Source organism: Spea bombifrons, chromosome 1 (assembly GCF_027358695.1).
Source record: "Spea bombifrons isolate aSpeBom1 chromosome 1, aSpeBom1.2.pri, whole genome shotgun sequence".
Lineage (NCBI taxonomy): Eukaryota > Metazoa > Chordata > Amphibia > Anura > Pelobatidae > Spea > Spea bombifrons.
In genome coordinates, this window is record NC_071087.1 from 52,780,093 (window position 1) to 52,801,007 (window position 20,915).

Consider the following 20,915-nt stretch of genomic DNA (forward strand, 5'->3'; position numbering starts at 1 on the left):
GAAGAAAACCAAATGCTGTAGTGTGGCATGTATTTTTGGGTCCTAGCCAGGGAAAGGAAAAATGTGTCCATACAATACAAGGACACCAGTGTTCATGGCAAGGTTTGTGAAGGCCTATAGAACATCATTAAATTGTCCTCCAGAGACCCCTGTAAATGTCCACTATGAGCAATGTTGGTGGCTACCCCTGGTTCTAGCCCAATATAATTTTTTTACACTCAGCCTCACTTAATAAATACCCCACCACTCTGCCACAACGTGGGACACATTACAAGACGGCATCTCTGTAGCCAAGTTCAGCCCTGATGGTTGCTGGACTACTTTTTTGTTCACATAAAACCAAATTTAATTCAGGATGCCAAAATTACATCTGTGGACATATGTGGGGTTGAATTTCAGTGACTAGTTTAAAAATATTTTTACAAAATCTGCACTATGGAACAGTTATTTAGCTGGTTTTCAGTGATTAACATCCAGTTTATTACTTTGGAAGTAGCAATGTGCCACCTACTAAATTAACCTTCAATCAAGGTGCTTAATCTTAGAGACAGCTTTTATTGTGTTTGAAACTTTGAGTTTATTGTCACCTATAATTTTATCACATGTATTCCACTGCATTAAAACTATAGTTGTGTAAAGTAAGTTTAATGTATTTATAAAGGTTTTGACCATTTTAATAATACTAGTTTAATTCTCTCTTAATTCTAATAGTTGCAACCTGGAGGAAAGGTCAAGGCTCCTTCAAGTACAGATTAATAACTCAAGAAACAGGCACAATATTCAGCTATGTTTGACCCAAGTGTGAAGTATGAGCCATGCAGTACCACAGACACATCAGTAAGTGTACTCTTTTAAAGAACTATATAAAGTATATGTCATTTTCAGTATATAATCTATTTAAGGTATATTTACTTTTACATGATTGTTAATCTCTGTTGTATACATTCACATTGTGTAACTACTGTTAATATATTTTCTATTTATCAATATTATACCTTTGCTTGCAATGTTGTCTAGTAGACCTTGGTATTTAAACGATTATGGACCCTGGTGGATAAGCTAACTGCAACCCCCATGACCCTGACGTATTAACAGAATAAAAAGAAGTCAATATACACATACTAAATACATTCATATTAACATATATTTGTATAGCACCTACAATTTACACAGAACTTTACATACTATGACACCAAGGGAGGGGACCAACCTACATCCAGTAAATGTACTGTTTAGCTTAAGCTCTCTTCTTCAGATGGAAATCGCGTATTCCGTCTGATCAGGGGAGCTCCGAGGACATGAAAGCTAACGCAACAACATATTTTTGTTGGCCCAATAAAAAGGTATCACTTTTGGCTAGAGACAAACTGATACACAAGGATCTTGCTTAGACATTGCAAAGTCCGTGAAAGTCCATGCAAAGTCCAGCTGAAAGACACTAGTCTTGGATAAAAATGTTGGGAATTCAGTTTTTGCCCTATTCAAGCATTCACAATCGTAATATACTTGTAATTCCGAGTTGGCTGTATTGAGATTCTACTAAAATGTATCCTTTTTGAAAGCCCTAAAGGAGACACCTGTGTTATGGGTGCTAACCTAGAGATTTGGTTAGGAACTCTACCCAAACTAATTGCGTGTTCCTTTATGGTGATTATTGTCATGAAAAATCAGGGACTTTTGAGAAGTATGCATTTTACAAATGAGTGTACACCCCTCCGTCTTTTATTGTGGATAAAGAAGGCATGCTAAAAAGCACAGCTTTATAACATCTCCCTCTGTAAATATTATGCCTTGGTTTCCTAGTGGGAACAGGATGCATGTTTAAAGAAATATCCGGATAATCAAAGTCGAAATTCAGTGCACACAGAACATGGAAGTCTCCAGAGGTGCTAGTTTCCTGCACATTCTCTAAGTTAAGCCCTGTGCTAACTCAAACATATATGTCATGAAACAATGAATATGTTCCCCACCTGTCTTAAAATAATAAATACCCCAGAATAGGTCTGACTATAGAAAAGTGTCTTTAGTACAAAGCAGAATGTTACTTATAATGTCTTGGTGCTGAAAGAACATCACACAATGTTTAAACCTGTCCTCAAGTGAATGGCAGACTTCTTCTTGAATTGTCAGTGGTGCAAAGCTTAGCCATCCAGGAACAAGTGTCTGTAATGGACGTGTTTTCCAAGTGAGCCAGGATGGCTTTTGATCTATTGCATACTTATGGGTTGGCTTTGATGACAAGTCATCAGATCACCTATTTTTCATCTCATTTTAAGGTTAACAACAACAACTGATGATGTGTGGTACACGTGTGGTGCAATTTAATGGTAAGCTTGCCCCCAGAGCCAACCATGCAAAATAAATCCTCTCCCTGGGTGATTCCCTAAAAGTCAAGTATTGACTTTATTTATAAAATTAACTTTTACAGCAGATTCTGTAATACTATTACAATGAGGAGAGAATACATGAAATACATAACAATTGCATTTAAATTATTAAAATACACAATTGATAATAACTGAATAAACATAAGGTTTATAGAACTTGTGTCTGACCATTGTTGGGTACACCCAAATATGTTGGTGCCTGAAATACTCCATTTGGTGTGACTCCTGGCATCACATGTAATATTGATGCCAGTAAGACATTTCATTTTTCATGACTTTAACAACTCAAACCAATATCTATGCTGCCCAGTGTCTGGCAGCTGACCAAGGGAGCAGATGTCAATCCTGGCACCCCACTGACCCATACAAAACTAGTTTTTTTTTTGCCTAATGATGTAAAAAAACATAATACACTGTTTTCGAAGCACAGATCCAGTTTCATCAGCCCCCCTTTCTCCCATATTATGACCAGGGCCAGATATTTGGATTCCTTAATTTTAATGATAGTGCCCAATTCAGGCAGTACATCCCATCAAAGTTGTCAAGGTTATACTAAGCAGTACTGGATATACTGTGTCCTTCCGGATATATGAGGGGAAGGACAGTCACCTAGATTTCCCTGGCTGCCCAGACTCAGTTGGCACAAGTTGATAAAATAGTGTCGGGTCTCCATTTGCCTTTTTTCCGCTTCTAGGCCATTTGGATACGATCAAGTGAGTACCTGTGATAGAAGGAAAGTTTCGTGCTCTGACCTTAAGGCTGAGCTTGCATTACTGAGCCCAAAGTTGTTATAGTGTCCCTTGGTTTGTTCTGCTGGGGCGTTCGGGTGCACATTTTTTCAAGTCACCATATTCACTCTGGACCCTTTGTTTTATGCACTTTTTTGTTTATACACCTCACTTACATTGAGCCAGTAATGGCACAAATAGCACTGTTCACAGACTCAAATTTGTTGTGAGCATTTGTGGATTTTGAATTTGCGATCACTTTATATGGTTTTACACTAAAAATGCCACAGTGGAGCCAGGTCCAAGACTCAGTTTTGGTGGAAGGAGTAGGCCATGCCTTTTGGGGTCTCCTCTTAGGAAGATCTTAGAAGATACTGTCACCCCAACTCACCTTCACGGACAGTCTAAGCTTACTCTAATTCTGCGGCCATCAGAAGGAATCATCCTGGAGCCCTGCAGACTCCAACATGTCTGCCCAGCAGCCGTTGGACATTCTACGTGCATGCACGGAACGCCAATTAAACAAAAATACACATTCCCTTTTCTACGCCTCCCCAATCACTAGCTTGCTATAGAGTCTCCTTGCAGTTTCTATGGGCTTTTGTGATTATTCAGTGTATTCCTGGCTTGCCTCTGACTATTCTGCCTGACTCTAATCTCGACCCTGGGTTGATTTGGCCTTCACTTCTGCTACTTCCTCGTGTTTGACCCTGGCCTGTCGGACTCCGCGGATTTCTCCTGTCCTTGACCCTGGCCCTCCTTAGGCTTCAGTCCTGGAGGGAAGGAATGGGGCGCATATCCTCTTGTGGGAGCATGGCCTCAGAAGACAAAGATAGAGGACCTGGTATCCACTGTGGCCCTACCACTATTTCAGCAACCACAAATTTTTTTCACGACTAGGAAGCATGTCACCCTTGGCGTTTATGAAAAAAAAAGGGGAGTAGATCTTCCCAATCAGTGTCTACAATTGTACCTGGTATTGCGTAAAACCAAAAAAATGGTATGAAAAGGTTGTCATCTACCTGTCCCAGGTTGCCATGTTCAACATGTATGTGCTGTACAAAAAATCAGAACTGGAAAAAACTCAACATTCTTAGAGTCCTAATTAAAAGTCCTGAGAGACATCCTCTTTGAGGAATCCACACCAAACGTGGAAGATGAAAATGTCTTACTGGCAGGCATTTTCTTTGCAACCCTGGTGCCAAAAAGAAAAGGCTAAAAAAATGTCTGCTATAAGAAAGGTATTAGAAAGGACTCCAGGTGCCATTGCCTTTCAGATGATTGCATTGATGATTGATTCATGCCATATCATGCAAAACTAGCGTTTTTTTTTTAATGTCTTCTTTTACGTTTACTCTTTAGGGAGTTCAATATTTTGAATAGGCGGAAATCCTATCAATACGGTTTTGCCCTGCAAATTTTTTTAAAAAAAACGTATAAAACCATATGCATGTGGGGTATTTCTATAATCAAGAGATGCAGCTGAACAAGTTTGGGTGGATTTTTCTGTTTAACACATAACCTGTACAAAAAAAAATCCGAGGTAACACAGATGTGCAGGAAATTATTGGTATGGCTAACTTTGGCAGTGATTGGTGGCCAAATGGCTGCATAAAAAAACATCCAAATGATCCTGATGATATACTCATTTTGGGTTGTCTTCTTTACAAAAATATATACTTTTATGGGTATTTTTTTATTTCTTTGCTAAAAATTACAAAATGTAAAAATTCAACAGTTTTGAAACGTAATGTATACCTTATAATATGTGCCCTATAACTGCTCTGAAAGTATTGAAATTCATTTTGAGAGGATTATGAGAAGAAAATATATGAAACATATGCTGTTACACAGTTAGTATTCTCATTATTGTACATGGGAATTACATAGTTTATTCTTTAATCCATTTACTGTGGATTTCTCTATGGTTAGTTAGCTGCCATCTTCTGGCCCTTTTTGGTAATGCACTTATCACACATTTCCTTTGCATGTAAACCCCACCCCTGCTCTCTAGTGAGGCACTTCCTGTATCATGGCTGCTTGTATCTGCCACATGTAACAGGGACACATGTATTCTGCATGCTAAGCTAGGAAAGCATCATCTTTTGAACGCATAATACTGAAATCCATTCATTCTGCTGTATTCAGTTGTTTGTTGTACAGAATAAACCAGCTCTTGGATGAAAACCGGTATTGGTGAGTTCAGCTATCTGACAAGGATTGTCTGCAGTGGTTATATCTGCTTATTCAGGCCAGGCATAGAGGTCTTACAAGGGATAGATCGCTATCACAACAATCGGAGTCAGAATAAAACATGTGGGTTTTCGGGGAGCAATACCATACCAGTGCTGCTTGAAAACAGAGAGATTATCAGTCCCACTGTTTTTAAATTGACAGGCCCCCTTTAACCGCTTCAGTACCAGGGTTTTTTCGTACCCCAAATACCAGAGCTATTTTGCCATTATTGCCATATGTCAGTTCAACCATGCGAACCATGCGAATAGTGTACCCATGTAAACTATATATGTAGAGAGAGGGCTTTCTTTTGATACCATAGTTCCATGATTAGATGGAAATTTAGAATGAGTAATTGTGGCCATAAATACTTCCTCAAACCCAACTCCCCTCCCACTTCCTGGCTTCACTATATAACAGGAGTGACAGACAGCTGAGGCCAGGGGCAGGCCTATGGACATCAGTGCCTACAGGGGTCACAGTATTAACCCCATTGCCATTAATACCCACCCTATCCAGCCCTTCCTGTTCTTCACTGTTTTTCCTCCTATACTTTTCACCCACTGCACACAATGCATATTGTTACACATGCACACAACACATATAAATGGATTGATGATAATACTGTTCTATAATATACACCAATCAGCCATAACCATACTGCCAGGTGAAGCACCGCTTCTCCAGTTCTCCGGGTCAAGACCCGAATCCTCTGGCCCACGGGAGCAGGTTCTTGACACGCCTCTCTCCCCGCCCATTTTCCATTTAAATGGGGGTGTTTCCCGCTGACATTGGCGGGAACGCCCGACGTCAGCGGGACTGCCCACTGATGTCAGGGGACCTCCCACCGACATCAGGGGAACTCCCACCGATATCAGTGGGACCTCCCATCAACATCAGGGGGAACTCCCACCGACGTCACAGGACCGCCTGCTGGCGTCAGTGGGTAGTCCTGGCCACGTCCCGCAAGGGAAGGCTCCGGGTAGCCGGAGCCCAGAAGTTCCCAGGTATGGCCATAACATTATGACCACCTGCCTAATATTGTGTAGGTCCTCCTTTTGCCACCAAAACAGCCCTGGCCCGTTGAGGCATGGACTCCACTAGACTTCTGAAGGTGTGCTCTGTATCCGGCACCAAGACGTTAGCAGCAGATCCTTTAAGTCCTGTAAGTTGCGAGATGGGGCCTCCATGGATGCATCCTGGTGCCATGTGTTCTCCAGGTAAGCGACGCACACTCACCCAGCCACCCACTTCATGTAAAAGAAAACCTGATTCATCAGACCAGGCTACCTTCTTCCATTGCTCAATTGTTCAGTTCTTATGCTCATTTGCCCATTGTAGATGCTTTCAGCAATGGACAGGGGTCAGCATGGGCACTCTGACACCTTTCTATTGGAACCAGCATTTACTTTTTCAGCAATTTGAGCTATAGTAGCTTGTGTGTTGGATTTGACCACACAGGCCAGCCTTCGCCCCCCCCCCACACGTACATTAATGAGCCTTGCTGCCTATGACCCTGTCGCCGGTTCACCGCTTTTCCTTTATTGGACCATGTTTTATATGTACTAACCACCGCAGACCAGCAACACCCCACAAGAGCTGCAATTGTCAAGCATACAAGCCTCAACTCAAACACTGTATTCAGAACAAGTTTCTCTGTAGCTTCCAGTGACTCGTTATGCAGTGACATATTGGTGGTTTGCAGTAGATTAATAGTAAGGGATTTTAGCTTATAAATATAGTGGCTAAGTCTAGGCTTAGATATGCAAACCTAGGCATGAAAAGTGTTAGTTTCTTGATACTCTCTATTGTGTATCTTGGCCTTTGGCACCCAACAACCATTTTTTGACACTTGCTAGGCAGGTAGACCAAAAAGAAAAGCATTTCATTGTCTTCTATAATTCTAAAAAATGACTAGAATCCTTTTGGAACTTCCATCCTAGGAAGGAAAAAGATTACTGCAACATAGGTTTCTGAATCATCATCCGTATAGATAGAAAAGAGGACATTTAGCCAACCCAGTGTTTGCTTTTGCTAGTAATTAATGCTCCCTTTCAAAACAAATGAGGTTTTTTTTATCAGTTGGCATGTATTATAGTTATTTAATTATTTGAAAGGATCTGTGTTCATTTCTGGCCACAAAGGTTAATCCAGGTCCAGTAAGAATTAGGTAACTAAAGTGCTAGGAAATAATTATGAAAGTATCCGTAAAGCCATATCCTTAACCCTTGCAATACCATAGTTATATAATCCATCAGATGGAAAATGTGCGCTTCTACTTGCATAGACCAATGCGGTCTGTCTATTCAGCCAGGCCTCCCTCTAATGACATATATATATATATATATATATATATATATATATATATACAGAGATATTTACAGTCCAGGACTGTAGCAGGGTATCCAGAGTCTTTTTGAACCCCCTCATGTACCCCACCCCACACCCCAGTGCCACTTTTCTGTATATGGATACGGTACATTTTTTTATTTCAATAAAATTAATTTTTAATCAAAAAATCAAAAAAAGTCCGCCACGTTTTCAGGAGACAGTGTTAATTCGATGAAAACCAATTTTACAAGGAGATCTATTCTAGACATTCTTCCTGTAACAGTCTGACTCCCATCTGTACCAAATGTACACAAATGTTCTAGTTGTATTACTAAGTGAGCACACAAAATAACCTAAAACCTAAGACTAAAAAGACCATATTTCTGACATGATTTTGCATGAGGTTCAATACATAACAATCTTTTTTGCATTTAACAGATAGGTGAGGAGTCACCTTTGGCTTAGAACTGTCATTCATTGAATATCTTACACAACTCTCTTTCGTGACAAATTGTGCATGCTTATCTAACCTGGTAGAACATGAAGGTAAAATGTTCCTAAGGTGAACCCGCCTTCAGCAAGTGAATAGAGGCAGTAAAATCATTTTTACACGAATCATTAATGCAGATATCTTGAGTGCAGTGCAGTTAAATATTTTCCCCTTCTTGATTTCTTCTATTGTTTGCATGTTTTCCACGCTTAAATGTTTCAGATACATAAACTAGTTTTAATATTAGACAAAGATAACCCAAATGAATGCAAAATACAATTTTTAAATGATGAATTCATGTATAGAAGGAAAAAGGTTATCCAAGTCTGCATTGCTCTATGTGAAAAAGTAATTGCCCCCTTAGTTACTAACTCAACCAATTAACTACATTTAATTGATAATTAGGTTCAATGTGACTAGACACGAATACTAGGCATGAATACTGCCAGTCCTGTTGAATCTCAACGTCAATTATACAGAACAAGTAGGGTCTCAAAAATCAGCACATGATGCTGCCATTTAAAGGAATTCAAGAACTAATGAGCATACCTGGGAACTGTCCGGGTTTGACACAGAGATATCTGGGTGAAGCACTGCTTCTCCGGGTCAACACCAGAAACCTCAGGGTCGCGGGGTCTTGACATGCCTGTTCCTCGCCCATTTCTCGACATCAGCGGGGACGCCCGCTGACGTCACAGGACCGCCCACCGACTTCAACGAGTCCACCTGCTGATGTCAGTGGGCAGTTCTGGCCGTGTCCCGGAAGGGAAAGCTCCTGGTAGACGGAGCTATGAAGTTCCCAGGTATGCTGATGAGAAACAAAGTGATTGACATATATAACTCTAGAAGGGGTTACAAAGGTTCACTGGGGCTCCAGTGAACCACAGTGAGAGCCACTATCTCCAAAAAGAGAAAACTTGGAACAGTGGTGAACCTCCCCTGGAGTGGCTGGCCTATCATAATGTCCTGAATCGACTTCGTTATCCAGGAGGCCACAAACCTCCCAGACTAACACGTAAAGAAATGTACGACTCACTTGCCTCAGTTAAGGTCAAAAATGTAATCCACGGGAGAATTGCAAGGCGAAAACCACTGCTGACCAAAAAGAACACAGGCTTGTTTTGCATTTGCCAAAAAACATGTTGGTCACACCCAAAACGTTTATGATGATATTATGCGGACCGATGAGTCAAAAGTGGATCTGCATACCTGGGAACGCTCCAGGTTTCACCTGGTGTCTACAGGATAAGCTCTGACACCCAAATCACAGGTCAGAGGAGCAGGGTCCGGATACGGCCCACTCTCCGTTCATATCTCCTAACGGAGATACTGAAGGTAAGTGAATTACAAAGGGGGGAGAGGGTAGATAGTAAGAAGGAGAGGAGTAGATAGAAGGAGAGGGGGTAGATAGTAAGAAGGGGGGGAGAGGGGGTAGATAGTAAGAAGGAGGGGGAGAGGGGTAGATAGTAAGAAAAGAGGGTAATAAGAATATTGAAATAAAGTCAGTCGGAATGAATGAGAGAATGAATGGATTCATTTGTGTATGAATTGTGTAAATGAGTTAGAGAATAAATGAATTAATGTGTGGAAGAATTGTGTGAATGAGTGAAAGAATTAGTGAATGTGTGAGAATGCATTAATAAATATGTGTAACTAAATTGTGTGAAAGAGTGAGAATTAATGATTGCGTGAATTAGTGAGTGACTATAAAAGCGTCTTTGTATTAGAGATGTAATAATAATTGATTTTTGGAAAGGCAAAGATGTTTGGGGGACACAAATGTCATATGCTGGGCTGTTGGGGGCAAAGATTGCAAATCCTATGTGTGTTATCTACAAAGCTGTTTTTTTGTGTGTTATTCTGTTGATCTATATCTGCTATGCTATGTTTCCATACATTATTTATGTATACCTGCAAATACAGGGCTTGTTTGTCTTATTCATTACTTTTGTTTTGAGGGGGTAGGTAGGAGGTTGGTTCCTGTGTATAAAAAAAAAAAAAAGATGCACCTAAACAAAGTTTCCACCACAGCAGTGAGGCGGTTTTCTGATCCATATGGATCCTACATATATATATATATATATATCATTTACAGTGTTTTCACACAATGAGTTGTGGAATGTCTGTAAAACCTTTGACAAGCTGGGAAGTAAAATCTCTAAGTCCTGTATTCTGACATCAGCACATGATTATGCAGCAGAAGACTTGCGCATAGCTTGCATAAGCTTTTAGGAAGCTGATCCACCCTCAGACCTGTTAGAAACATTTCTAAGCCATTCACGAAACATACTTGGAAGATTAGCTGAGTGAACAAGTCACCCTTAAGTGCTTATTAGACAGAAAAGGGTGTCCCAAACCGTGGATGGGTGGCGTGACGTCAAATGACACAGCCCCGCCCCACACGTGGTCCTTTCCTAGCTTTATCTCTGCTCTGCTCTTCCTTTGCGTGTAGTCAGTCAGTAACTGCCGATCGCTGCTAGGGGCGAGCATCACACCGGGCTGGAGCAGTGAGATCGTGCTCTGGGAAGGAATAAATCTATACACACATGTCATTCATTTTTACCTTAACAAGGAACCCGCAGAAAATTCCACCCCAGCACTCGGACCCCCTGAAGAATCCCCTTAAGGTTTTCAGTTAACCCTTTATGTAAGGTAAGTGTCAGCATCAGTAGGAAGGGGGAGGAGGGGGGCGAGTGCTGTTACACAACCCACCTGTAATTTTTTTATTTATTTTTATAACTATGTTTTAATATGCAACCTCCTGATATCATGATTCATAAACGAAAATGTTACTTCCAAAGACGTTTGATAATACATACAATTAGTTGATTAATAATAGTTTGAATGTTTTACAGATGCATTATCATATAATAATAATAATATATTAAGGGACATATAGCATAGTTATAGAAGTTATCATTGCTGATCGCCTTTAATAGCTACACATGTGCTGTTGACAGGTCTGATTGTTTGTTTGATTCTGAGTGTACTGTTTTCTTATGCACTTAGCAATGAAAGGGTTAAGAATCTTGCTTTAGAAATGTACTACCCCCCCCTCCCTACCTACTGTAACCTTTGATCATCATCAAAACAATTCCATAGCACACCATGCATCTGTGTGGTTTATTGCCGGAATCTGTCACACAGTTGTGTATGCGATCAATAATTAACCTGTGATCTCGGGATCAGTTCAGTAGTTGGGTTACCTATGCTGGAGCCTTCTTAAATGCGATCAATGGCAATGTCTACTGTTCCATACATAAAATGGAACTGATTCCCCTCCTGCTTTCAGTCCAATTATTCTAAATTGTTAAAGTAATCAATAAGATCCTCCAGTGCAAAATGCTTTGAGTGCACTTTAACACTTTCAGTGCTGGCTTGCGCATCAATTTAATAAACAAAAAACCAAAGCTCATCACTAAATTCCTTTTTTTTTTGTGTGTGTGAATCAATGATATTATAACCTGCTTCTCAGGACACTTTTTTTTTCTCCCCTCCTTACCTACTAATATCAGGAAAAATGTAAAAATGGTAATTTTTTATTTTGTGCCGCCTGAATTCCTTTTGCCTTATTTTTTGGTATTCTCTGCCCTCCTGCAGACCGTTATATAAGTAACGTGTCACCTGTTAAATATTTCACATTTCCTCAGAAAACAAGAAACCTAAAAATGGAGCTTCTTTTTATTCCATTAACCTAAAAATACATCAATCTGAGCAGTTTTGACTCTGACAGTTCCTAGTCAGGAGTCCTGCGCTGTCACGGATAGGGGCTGTTGGTTGAAGTTTCTCCGATCTGAGCTGATCTTGATCCTTTTAAGTGTCGCTGTAATTGACCCTTTTTTTCCCCAGTCTTATTAAACCATAAGAGACCATGTCTAGTCCTCGACTTCACCCGGGGTGATTTGCAGTTCTACTCTGGTGTCTTGCGCTCGTTTATCTATGGTAATGGCTCCATTAACTTGGGCTATTATTGTAATAATAATGAGTTAATAAAGCCTTTACCTACATAAGACCATAACCTTCTATAAATCATAGCTGTGCATTGATGACTACATTTTTGGAGTAAACACGACAGGTACAGCTTGCGTTTTTTGATAGCAAATAAAGCTGTTCTGAAGAACCTCTAAAAACCATTGTCTGTTTATAGTAAAAAGAAAAAAAAATCTGTTTTTGATATTTGGATGCAATAGCTTTCCATATTCCATTTACGTCTGGCAATAACACAAACTTACGGTATTTTTACATAGTGCTGGGGATAGTTTAAAAAAAGTAACTTCCCGCTTTTGTTGTCACCGATTTAAGGGACTATATTTTATTTGCATGCTGAAAACTAATTTTTTTCTTGTCAAAAAAAATTCAAAACAACCTCATTTATGATGTAAGATTTACATCTTAGTGAAAACATCCATAATAATTGCACTACGCTAATGGAAATTTGTGTGGGGGTCGTAAAAAAGGGTCAGAAACAATGTTCCATCTAATTTTTATTAGTTGGCGTGCGCAGAAAAATTTCTCTTGTGCAAAAATTTTCACAGAGCAAAAATTTTGTGCGCACAATATCCGCGCCTCATAAAGTTTAAAAAAAAATATTATTTTTTTCTTTTTTTGGGAAAAACTGTTGTGCGCACAATTTTTGGATGTGTGCGCTCTCTAAAAAAGCTATGTGCGCGTGCACAAGCGCACAGCTTAGGGGGAACACTGGTCAGAAATATACACACTAAAACGTGTGACATAGCTTTTCTGTCTGATGTTGTGAACTGACACCAAGAGTTGATGTTAAAGAAAACTTGACGCGTTCCGCCAATACCGGCTTCTTCAGAGGTAAGTGGGTATACATAAAACAACTGTTTCAATAATCACATTATTTGCAAAGAACTGAAGCAAATTTTGTGCTAGGATACATTTTTTTTAATGTGTATGGGACGCGGACCCGCTGCATATGGTTTATATTGTTGCAAATGTTTGTTTTAAAGGGTTAAGAAATATCCTTATAGATGCAGTTGCTGAAGGGTAAATACTTCTGAATTATTATTTTTTGTAATGGAATTTTTTTATATGCATATATGGAAAGTTGATTTAATTTATTGCTTTTATATTCCAACTGCCTAGTAGCTTTAGCAGCGCTCGCCCCAACACACCTATGTTGTACATTACTCTCTTTGAGCTTTTCTATATTCTGTACTTGACTCCTTTTTGGCTGGCGGATACTTATGCAGAATTCCTGCACTTTAATTAGTTTGTGATATACCATGGAAATGTTAAGTAAGATTTACATTTGATCAACATGTATACTTATTATCTTTCATGACCTTTAGCCAATAGGAGCTTCAGCTTTTTGTTTTCCTGTAATCCAGGTATTGCTCGCAATCTCTGACTCGCAGTCTCTTGTTTTTATTTTTCCCCCCCTTTCTCCAGGAATCTTGTGTTGACAACATGACGGAGAAGCAGCCTCAAACTGTTGTCCACATGATGGAGCCTGTTATAAACGGACGATCGGAAAATGATTCCGTGAGGATTTCTGGAGGGGCCACCCTGACCTTCCACAATATAAACTACAGAGTAAAAATGAAAAGTGGATTCATCTGCTGCAGAAAGGTTGTGGAGAGACAAATATTGCAAGACATCAAGTGAGTTCTATGATTTATTTATTTATATATTATATGCCAAGGTGGCATCTGTCTTCTAAAAAGCATATTTATTTATAAAAGAGTGAGAGTGTGGTGCAATTCAAAGTTACAAATGATTAGATTTTTTTTTTCCGTGTGTGTGTGTATGTAGTATGTTCTTTCAATCTTCAATCTGGATCATAGTGGCCAGTAAGCTACTTGATCTGCTTAATTTGGCATCCCGTGTGAATATGACCTGATGTATAGCTAATCAGATTTTTTTTATTGCATCTTGATTGAGCTATCACTGATCTCAACTATAATAAAAAGTTAACCTTTATGTGTCTGGTGTAGAAAAGTCACAGTAGTTATCCTCTGTATCAAACAGTGTGTTAACATTTGATTATTAAATAGCCCAATATTTTGAATATGTCCCTCGTCTATATTAATGTACACTTTTTATTTGTACTTGTGATAATTCCTACACAAACCCAAAAAAATGTTTCTCTTAAAAAAACCTTTCGTGCATACAAATAAATATGTTTACTGGCACGCCGACAAAAATGTGCGATGTTTAAAAATAAACAGAGACAAAAGGTTGTGAAGCTGTCTTATCATGGATCTTTTCTTCTGTCCTCCTGTATCTGTGAAATTTCCCTTTGCAGTCTTTCTATACGTAACCCATGGTGTGCCTAGAACCTGTCGGGTTGGAATAACATTGAAACTGGACATCTTCGAAAAAAGTCCCTTTCTTTCTGAGCTGTTGTCTTACCAGCATAATGTGTCATGGGAAGAACAAACTGTGACTTTTTCGGAACTTTAATAAATAACTTATGCTGTCGGAAATAATGGGGGGGGGAGAAATGAACGAAGCCCCTAAGGAATGCCTACCAGTTGAATACGTAAAAAAAAACAAAAAACAAAATTCAGGCTAAATGGGCCGGAGTAGCCCTTCAGGCTGTTATATAGCGAGAATCATTGGATGAAGAAGCACCACACGTGTTGAAAGTGTCCTTTTTAAAAACGTTTTTATGTGATGCCTTTTTCAGATGATAGAGTAAATTTGCAGAAATGCTAACGTGTGACTCGTCTTTCTTTAGTAACAGCGCCCTAGTTTTCGTTGGACAAAGCAGTTCTCTCTGCTGCATTTGGAGTTTATTTTCTATAAATACAACCTTTAAAAACCTTTTGCAGTGTAAACCAGCACAGTCCAACCTGTTGATCAGGTCTCCATTCAACAAGAGTCAAAGAAGTTCATCAATTAACATACAGTTGCCGTTGGAAATGTTAACAAGTTAAATGTTTAGATCTCTGGAGAAATCCCTTACAGGCTTTTGTTTCTGGTTCTCTCCTAGGGGTTCAGTTTTGAGTCCATCAGATTTGCTTGTGAACAGAAACACGTTTTGCAACTACCCTCATTTGTCAATGAATAGGAAAAGTCAGCTTGTCTGAAACTTGGACATGACTACCCTTTTTTATCTGGAAAAGTTAAACAAGCCTTTGTGAGTTCGGGAAGTGTTCTGATTTCCAGAAACTGTCTGTTTCCAGTGTAAATAATAGGGAAAGTTGTTAAATGGATGTGCAAAGTCATGCTGTATTTCCACTTTTACTTCCTTTTTTTTTCCTGTCGCAATTTTCTACTTAGTCATGGAACGTCTTTCTTGTTCTGTTATTTGGAGAAGCTTTCTCCAACATTGTTTTAAACACATTCAGCATTTTTTTTACCAACATGTTACTTAGCTATGGAGGAGGGTTTAGAGATCCACATGATCTCAACGCCTGAGAGCTGTCACATCACATTTAGATCCTCTCTTCTAGAAGAGTTGTCACAACCTAACAAAAAGGTTATGCCCTCTTCTCCTTTTTGGTCTAGCATCCATCAGATGATGGAAGGAGAGATCTATTAGTATGATGCAGAATCTACATAAATATCACTATAATATATACATATTCCAAGTATATGTATTGTATAATTGGTGTAAGACACCATCAATACTTTTGAGTTTGGCCCCTGAAAACATAGAGCCATGAATTGAATGTTATTCACAGGCTCTTTAACATCTCCGGTGGATAACTTAGCAGGGAACTCTTTCTGGTGATTGAAATCTAATTGTTATATCTGCGAATAGACGAGGAATTAGTAAACCAATCTGTGGTGACCTACTGTGTGATACCTAGTTAACCATAAAAATGTGGTCAAATCAAAGCCATAAGGGAAAATGCTTCCATTAATTTGTTGCATCAAAATCCTGTTGCATGCGAATTGAGTATCGCCTCTGACATACTCAGGCGTCCTGCCAGAGAAGTCATTAGTTGAATTTAGATATTTTAATAATCAGAGTAGTTGGACTATTGATATTTTCCATGAAACTGCAGTGTGGGCAGGATTGCAGGTCAAAACTTTCAGTGAATATAAATGTTTATGTTAATCTATGGTATATAGTGTGTTCCCTTGTGTGTGTGTGTGTGTGTGTGGTTTTTATTTTTTTATTTATTTTTTTTTTTATTTTATTATTTTTTTTTATTCTGGGACAGCAATTACTTAAATTACCGGTAAATGTAAACATGGTTTACAAGTAGAAAGAAAGTTTGAAGGACCTATGTGTGCATGCGATCAACTTTATAGTAATAGTATGGTGTATTTGTTTTGTAAAAAATGAAAAATGGTGAGCCAGACACACATAGGTGTTTATGGTATTGGTAATAGAGTGTATCCTATAAGTGATTGCACCATGTTGCGTCAGATTTGCTCTTTATACATGGCTCCCTTCAGTACAGGTTGTTGCTAGTTAGCCGTTGGCCGAATTGTCCCCAGATTTATATTTAATAGAATCCCAGATGATGTGCCAATAAACTGCTGTCTCAGTGTGTCTTATTTGCTGTTCTTCTTCCTGTGTGCCAGAGGTTATGTGAAATTAGAAAGCTCTATTCTTATGAGAACTGAATGCTGGTTAACAATTAGCGTATATTACTGACTGGGTAAGAGGTGTCTTATCGCTCCTGTGATCTGGTTTAGTGTCACGAGCTTTCGTGCAATGTATACATTCCTTAGCTGTTTTTACAGCGGGGACGGCACTCCTGCACCCCTGGCAATGCTGTATGATGTCCTAATTACAGCAAAAGCAACAGCTGATGAACTTGGTGTCAACGAGTTCATAGTTGTCACTAAGACAAGAAGTACCATGAGATAATGTAAAGTGATCTTATAACCATAGTAGCCAAATTCTAAAATACACGGGTCTGTTTCGTTAGTTGCTATGGTGATAAGATCACTCTTTCAGACTTTGCACCATCATCACATAACCCGTAATTTTTTTCACACGTAGTGATTGTTCTAGCGGACATTACCTAAAACCATTACATTAGTTCATTTAATATGTATGCACATGATTTTTGTACACATTCTGTAGATTTTAGAAAAAGACGTTTTCTCTTACCATTGGGTTAGTATTATCATTGAAGAATGTTTAGGTACGAGGTTATCGATGTTGCCTGAAGCCATCACCATGTACTATGAAGGCAGGAGAACCTCTCACCTGGAATGGGTGGATTCCATTCTCTTATTTTGAGATGGCAGTGACTCATCATATAAGTTGAACTCTCAATTAGGTCACACAAAATCATGCAAGTTTAATTATATAAACAGTTAATTACATGGTATATGTACGGTATTCACCTTTTTGAAATTCTCCTAAACAGGTTTTTGTGTGACACATTTTTGATTTGTTGTGTTTTTTTTTTTTTTTTTTTTTTTTTTTTTCAAATACAGCTGCCGTAGGTTTTATAGGTCATACATGTTTTAGGCTAAATTAATGCAAAGGTCTTAATAAAGAACAACATAATTTAAGGAAATCTGTCACACAAATACACCTAAGGTATTAACTCAGACTAATTAGTAAGTTAAGAGCTATGAAAAGTGGGAACACAAGGGTAATGAAGAAGGTCAAACAATGAATTTTTGTGTCTGTGTGATTGCACATTAAATTTTTTTTTTTTTTTTCTGATTTTATTTTACAGTGGGATAATGAGACCTGGCCTAAATGCTATCTTGGGGCCTACAGGCAGTGGAAAATCATCGTAAGTAGTCTCTATGTCTTCATAGCAGTGATGACGATTGTTGATGACTATCCTGTACAGTTGCAGTCATATCTGGAGTATACAGAGACAAGCCCATCCTTAACTAACTCACTAAATTCCTAGGAAGACCCCTTTAATAACAAAAAAATAAATGTCAGAACCGACACTCGGTGTCGTCCTGCACATGCTAATGATCTGCCTGTTGAGTGTGTGCTTCGTGGCACACAAGGCCTAGAGGAGACTCAGAATCCGGTGAGGAATTTGGCTAGCAATGTGCCGTGGATACTGCGAAAAATTCTAAACATAAATAAAAGGCAGCCTAAGCAATGTTCCCTTACGGTCCCCATGGAATTAACCCATAGCTTACTGGGACCTCTGCTTTAGTGAAAATAATTGCTTTGATCATCTTTTTACACCTAATGTTAGAGGAAAAACTTATAACGTCTACATTACAAACTGTCTTTATTGTTTTAATTTAGTCAACAATAGTTTTGCAGTTACTATCATTGAAAGCAATTTGTACTTTACATATAATTACAAATGTGTGTGTGTGTGTTTTTATATATATATATATATATATATATATATATATATATATATATATATATATATAATCTTTTCACATGGTAAATCAAACAATTCCTAATTTAAGAAATGTAATTCTGCAAGATTACATTTACTAGAAGTTGAAAGTTCTCATATATAAAACCGCCTACGTCTATTTCCCACACAAATAGAAGGATCGTCAAATTTTCCCTTGCTTTCCTACTTCTGTGTTGGTAAAGGCCATTTAATTTGGTGGAGCTGGGGATTTCAAGAATGTTAATTTGGTATGAATGACACAAACCCACTAATTTCATAGTTAATAGGGTGTGTGTATACCGCACCTATGGATATGCATACCAGCAAAGAAGAAATTATATGTTCTCTTACTTGGCTGTGCATAGGACAGATGCACTCATTTGTGGATGAAATGGAATTTATTCTTGTACCAGGGAAATCTAAAGGTTTTCTATACCATTATAGTCCAGAGGAATTAAAATAGTTCCCCGTGCCTTTCGCTTCTTTGGGGATATAAAGCACTAGAAATATTTACCTGACCTTACATAAAATTCTATTATTGTGCTGTAATGTTGATAGTGTAAGACATGTAGCTTGTGCGATGATGGGACTAACCCCATATTGTTAATCAACTTGCATCTGTAGGCTTCTCGATGTCCTTGCTGCCAGGAAGGATCCTCATGGTCTGTCCGGAGAGGTGCTGATTGATGGGAAGCCCCAGCCAGCCAATTTTAAGTGTACCTCTGGCTATGTTGTACAAGTAAGTGTAATTTGTCATAAGTGGCTTCCTTAATCACTCTTATTTGCTGGACTTTAAAAAAAAAAGTCTTTAGAAAGTTACATTACTTGTCATTTTGATGTCTGTACAAACAAACAGGGTAAAGCCACATATAAGGTCCGTGTAATAAGGAGGCCGACAAATGCAAACAGTTGTGCCCTCTGTTTTGGTTGGTGAATTCCATGGTCAAACATTAAGCCTATTTTTGGTTGTACAGGATGATGTTGTGATGGGGACTCTGACTGTAAGAGAAAACTTACAGTTCTCTGCAGCCCTCCGACTACCAAGGTCCTTGAGGCAGAAAGATAAGGATGAGAGGATCAATGTGATCATCAAAGAGCTAGGATTGACTAAGGTGGCAGATTCCAAGGTAACCTGGGCTTTTATTTAGACTGTATTATTTCAATTCTGAAAGAGATATTTACTCATGTAGAGCGTCTTCATTCTGTTTAGGTGGGCACCCAACTAATCCGTGGAGTGTCAGGAGGAGAAAGAAAACGGACAAACATTGGAATGGAGCTTATCACAGATCCAAGAGTTTTGTTCTTGGACGAACCAACCACTGGGTTGGATGCTAGCACAGCCAATGCTGTTCTCTTGCTGCTGAAAAGGTCAGGGTTCTTTAAATAATCATATGAAATGAAACAAGAGTGCCAAGCAGGCTTATGAAATGTTGCTTTTTTTCGAATGCAGGATGGCTAGGCAAGGAAAGACAATAATCTTTTCTATACATCAGCCACGTTACTCCATCTTCAGATTGTTCGATAGTTTGACTTTGCTGGCAGGAGGTAGAATGTTGTACCACGGGCCAGCTCCGTATGCTCTGGATTACTTTACACAACTAGGTAAGGACCTAATGCGGTTGGTTTGATATGTCTTTCTTCTTTTTTTTCTTCTTTAGTTTATAAATATAGCAGTTAAATGGAAAAATATTCTTATTTTATAGGTTATGAGTGCGAAGCCCACAACAATCCTGCAGACTTCTTTCTGGATGTGATAAATGGAGACTCTACAGCGGTGACTATGAACAAGCTTGAGACAGTAGACCTAGGTATGAGCTGCTTGCCTATTAGGACTCCGGTTTCTTGTTTGCCTTATTTCTGTGTGTTCCAGAAAACAAATAGAAGCATTCTTTTCACTGCCTTTTTTTTTTTTTTTTCTTTTTTTTTCTTTTTCTTTTGCTGACGTGGTAGCGTTGTGAATATTTCCACTGTCTATTGACATTTATCTTTGGGCCAGGTGTGATATTGTTCAAATAGTGACTTAAAATATTTTCTGGTACTGAGAATTATATTGTTTTACTGTTATATCTTCAATTATTATGTAAATGTTTTTTTCTAATTCTGCTAGCCCTTTTCATTCTGAAAGAAAAACTGCATTTACTTAGTTAATTTAAGAAAAAAGAAAAGATTTGCAGACATTTGCTTATTTTGGCCATTTTGACATGTCTAATGGAACATTCTGGGACAGGTGAAAAAGAAATACTACAACATAAATTGTAAACTTTCATATAAAAATGTGATTGGTTTCTCTTTTTTTTCTTGAATGGGGTTGTGCGGCCCTCCGGTTGCTGCAGGACTACATCTCCCATAATGCTCTTTCAGCTAAGGGGCTGGCTGAGGAGGATGGGAGATGTAGTCTGGAGGGCCGCAGGTTGGACGCCCCTGCTCTACAATAATACAAAAAAAATGTTTAGCCCAGAAGCTGGTCCTGGCTCCACTT

General features: G+C 38.7%; 1 protein-coding gene across 2 annotated transcripts in view; it reads left to right on the top strand.

The window, feature by feature from the left end:
- The first annotated feature begins 711 nt into the window (after window positions 1–711).
- The window catches only part of ABCG2 (ATP binding cassette subfamily G member 2 (Junior blood group)), a 28,578-nt gene continuing 8,374 nt past the window's right edge, over window positions 712–20,915 (top strand). Inside the window, exons 1-8 of one of the 2 annotated variants that reach the window (XM_053461609.1) lie at window positions 712–837; window positions 13,587–13,798; window positions 17,795–17,854; window positions 19,061–19,175; window positions 19,411–19,563; window positions 19,647–19,804; window positions 19,887–20,038; window positions 20,140–20,244. In XM_053461609.1, coding sequence (XP_053317584.1) covers window positions 787–837; window positions 13,587–13,798; window positions 17,795–17,854; window positions 19,061–19,175; window positions 19,411–19,563; window positions 19,647–19,804; window positions 19,887–20,038; window positions 20,140–20,244 — 1,006 coding nt within the window. In that variant the 5' untranslated portion in view covers window positions 712–786. Of the gene's footprint in view, window positions 838–10,669; window positions 10,824–13,586; window positions 13,799–17,794; window positions 17,855–19,060; window positions 19,176–19,410; window positions 19,564–19,646; window positions 19,805–19,886; window positions 20,039–20,139; window positions 20,245–20,915 lie in introns of those variants that run through there. The other variant, XM_053461610.1, reaches the window with a different exon arrangement.